The 3,469-nt window shown below is 35.0% G+C and overlaps 1 protein-coding gene across 1 annotated transcript; it reads right to left on the bottom strand.

Moving 5' to 3' along the window:
• Positions 1-278: 278 nt before the first annotated feature.
• On the bottom strand, positions 279-1,826 carry LOC136220582 (1-aminocyclopropane-1-carboxylate oxidase homolog 1-like). The gene is made up of 3 exons (XM_066008398.1): positions 1,310-1,826; positions 860-1,181; positions 279-634 (listed from the first exon to the last, which is right to left on the bottom strand). Exons 1-3 carry the CDS (start codon positions 1,816-1,818, stop codon positions 383-385), a joined length of 1,083 nt encoding a protein of 360 aa, XP_065864470.1. The 5' UTR covers positions 1,819-1,826; the 3' UTR covers positions 279-382.
• Between the last annotated feature and the right edge of the window lie 1,643 nt (positions 1,827-3,469).

Genomic DNA, 3,469 nt, shown 5'->3' with positions numbered 1-3,469 from the left:
AAAATCAACGATTTCGCGAAGTCAGACGGGAGGGGGGACAGCCGCGCCGTAAAATTACAAACATATTGACGGTATTTTGGAAAATTCACACAAACATAATCTAGATATGTAGTAGGTTGAGTAAATGGGCTAAAAAAAAATCTCAACCCCACCCGGATGTGATTCAAACCCATGACCTTTCTAGTCATAGGTAAACTCTCAACCACTAGGCTAAGAGCTTCACCACAAGTTTTATTAAGATAAATATTAACAGTATTGGTGAGAAAATGGTTTATTTTAGACAAAGTAAAAACCTCAATACATACATATACATGTCAAATTGAACAATAGTTTACTTGAGTTTATAATTAAAGTTAAGGCAAACAAATGAAGAATGAAAGTTTCAAAGCTTGAAAAACAAGAGAGCAGAAGTGCCATCAAGTCCTTTTGATTTATAGTAGTCAGAGTAAGCACTGACAGTGGTTTCCCTATACTTTGGAGGATTATCTTCTGATAACAATTGTTTGATAGGACCATAAAGCCTTGGTTTCGGTACAAGGAGTGTGGAAAAGAAGCAGGCTACTGAGATTCTTGGTCCTATATCCTGTGCCACCACTCTGTGCTCCACACTTATGAACCTATCATTTGTTATAAGCTGCCCACACAATAAAACAACATTAATCAATAATAACTTCTTCCCTTTCCACAATTTGTATCACTGAATGTCGAATTTTAAGAGTTTTGTTTTATGAGGTTTATTAAGTGAAGCTAAAGTTGTTACCAGTATCAAAATTAGTCCAAATTAAAAACATTAAGAACAATTTTTTACTATTTTTAGGTTAGAGGTATCCCTAGAATTTAAATTAAAAAATGTGTGCACCTGTAGAAGATCTCCAATATTAACAACAAGAGCACCTGGGGTAAAAGGTACATCAATCCAATGATTCTGATGAAGAACCTGGAGGCCACAGATATGGTCTTGTAGCAGAACAGTGAAAAAATCACTATCTGCATGCCTGCTTGATCCTAAGGTTAATTTTGGTTGTGGACATGGTGGATAGTAATGCCCTAAAATCACTAGTCCCTCATTGCAATCCATCTCTTTTAAGTGGTTTGACTTCAGACCAAGTGCCTCCGACAATAATTCCAGCACCAAATTTCCTATTTTTGTCATTTCTTGGGAGTACTTTATAACTATATCTCTGCAAAATATTAGAAATATTTCTCTTTTCAAAGTTTCACAAGAAAAGAAAAGGTACAAATTTACTATTAAGTTAACCTTTTCTATGATATACATATTACATATACCCTCATAAGATTGGTTAATTACCTGCAAGTAGGTGGCAATTGTTGTGGGGTTGGAGGATGAGGAGTCATTTGGAAAAAGATAGTATCTTTCCAATCAGTTGATGGTGAACTATAGAGATCAAAGTTGCTGTTATATACTACCTTTTTCAGATAATCACGAGAGAAGAATTCCTTTTTAGACTCAACATCTAGCTCGTGAAACCTCTTTATACCCTCTAACATCTCCTCCATTACATTTGCTGGAATCCCATGATTCACAACTTCAAAGAATCCCCAATTCTCGGAAGCATTTCCTACTTTATCAATGATCTCCTTTCGCAAAGCTGAATCCTTATCCACGCCTTCAAGGTCTATTATAGGAAACCTCAACTTAGAATCATCAGCACTGCCACTACTGTCGATGTCATCAAGTGTACTTCGATGGAAAATGCGAGGGATTTTAGTAATTCCGGCGTCCACAAGTCCTTTAACGCCAGCTTTTGTGTCATCAAAAGCTTTCAGTTCACTTGTTCGGCAATATTCTGACTCCATTTTCTGTTTTGCTGTAAGGTAACTGTAAAATTTCCATAATTATTAATATTTAGTCTGTTTTATCTAGAAGATGATGATGTATTCCATGAAAGCAATCCTGATTTTTACTAGTATATACTAGCAACTCACATACGTCATTCCCAAGATTTTTTTGTGTAACAAAAGTCTTGAGCTACAGATTCAACTATTCAAGACGGCATGAATTCCAAAGATGAATGATGTATTCCATGAAATTTTGTCAAATTAAAATACAAAAAGAGTATCACTCACTTACTTCCAAATCCATTTAACACACTCCATTGATTAAACCAGATGATATTATATATATATATATATTAATTTAATTTAAATTGTGAAATTTAGTAGATTTTTAAATTTCATTTTATGTATATTTAAATTTTAATTACTAAATTTCAAATTTCAAATAAGACAAGAGTTATGCAGTAGTCCCCTTCCTTTCGAAATCATCCGCCTCCTCCATCGCTCAGCATTTAGGGACCAACGGTGTTCCTCTCCTAAAGCATATGAAGCACTCATACTTTTAAGAGGTTAGCGTACGCATATCCGATATTCCAATGACGGGGATACGGTGGGATACGTACGGGATACGGCTAGGAAGTATCCCCTTTTTTCTTTGTATTTTTTAATGAGGAGATTCGCCGGGAATTCATTGGGGATACTTTTCATAATTAATTAGTTAAAAATTGTAGTGGTTATTTTAAAAACTTTTAAAATATAAAGATTATATAACAAATTAAACAAAGTAATATCAACCCACCACCCACTAACAAATTAAAAAACTTTAAAAAATATAAGGATTATATGACTTATTAGTTAATATTATAGATGTTATTTGTGGTTTTATAATGACTTATGATTGTTGTTTGTGGTTTTATAATGACTTTATGAATGTGATTTGCAGTTTATATATTTATATGTCTTTTTAATTTTTCATTATAAATGATATATATATTATTAATTATATATAAAATTTATCGTATATCGTCGTACTCGTATCTCATATTTTTTTAGAAATGCCATTTGTCGTACCCGTATGCGTACATATCGGTGCTTCATAGCCTAAAGCAATTTGCTCTATCTCGTTCATATCGTGATATGGTCCAGGATGAAGCGATGCAGGAGCCACCTCAGTCTGTTTTTTATTTGCGCACCTCGGGTAAGGGACATTGATAGTGTTGATGGTAATCCGCTATTTTCGGACATCACGAGTGTCAGAGCTTGTCGATGAATGGCCTGGAGCGTGGCTGAATCCATAATTGTAAAAAATCTGGGAAGGAATGTGGGTTATATTGTTATGCGTAATCGTGCGAGTGAATTATGAAAAACAAAGGGGAGCTTTACTATGATTGATTTGGGGCATGGTTTTCACCTTGTCACATTTGATAAACAATTTGATCGAGATCATGTTATTCAGGATGGACTATGGATGGTGCAAGGACACTACTTGATTGTCCGGACTTGGTTGCCTTCCTTTGTGTCGTCTCATGCTACTGTTGATTCTAATTTGGTGTGGGCGCGATTTCCTGAATTACCCCTGTAATACTATCAAGAGGAAATCTCGTGTTGATTGGCAACTCAGTAGGGAAGGCTATTTGAGCATACAAGAACACCGTTGGAAAGGCCTGGGGGA

This window comes from Euphorbia lathyris, chromosome 2 (assembly GCF_963576675.1).
Source record: "Euphorbia lathyris chromosome 2, ddEupLath1.1, whole genome shotgun sequence".
NCBI lineage: Eukaryota > Viridiplantae > Streptophyta > Magnoliopsida > Malpighiales > Euphorbiaceae > Euphorbia > Euphorbia lathyris.
This window is presented reverse-complemented; position numbering and strand designations above follow the sequence as displayed.

What these genes read in the sequence shown, in the direction of transcription:
- LOC136220582 (XM_066008398.1), bottom strand. Translation starts at nt 1,818, where the DNA reads ATGGAGTCAGAATATTGCCGAACAAGTGAACTGAAAGCTTTTGATGAC. An exon ending in CAATTGCCACCTACTTGCAG is followed by an intron (nt 1,182 to 1,309) that starts GTAATTAACCAA and finishes AATATTTTGCAG; the next exon opens with AGATATAGTTATAAAGTACT. An exon ending in ATATTGGAGATCTTCTACAG is followed by an intron (nt 635 to 859) that starts GTGCACACATTT and finishes TTGTGTGGGCAG; the next exon opens with CTTATAACAAATGATAGGTT.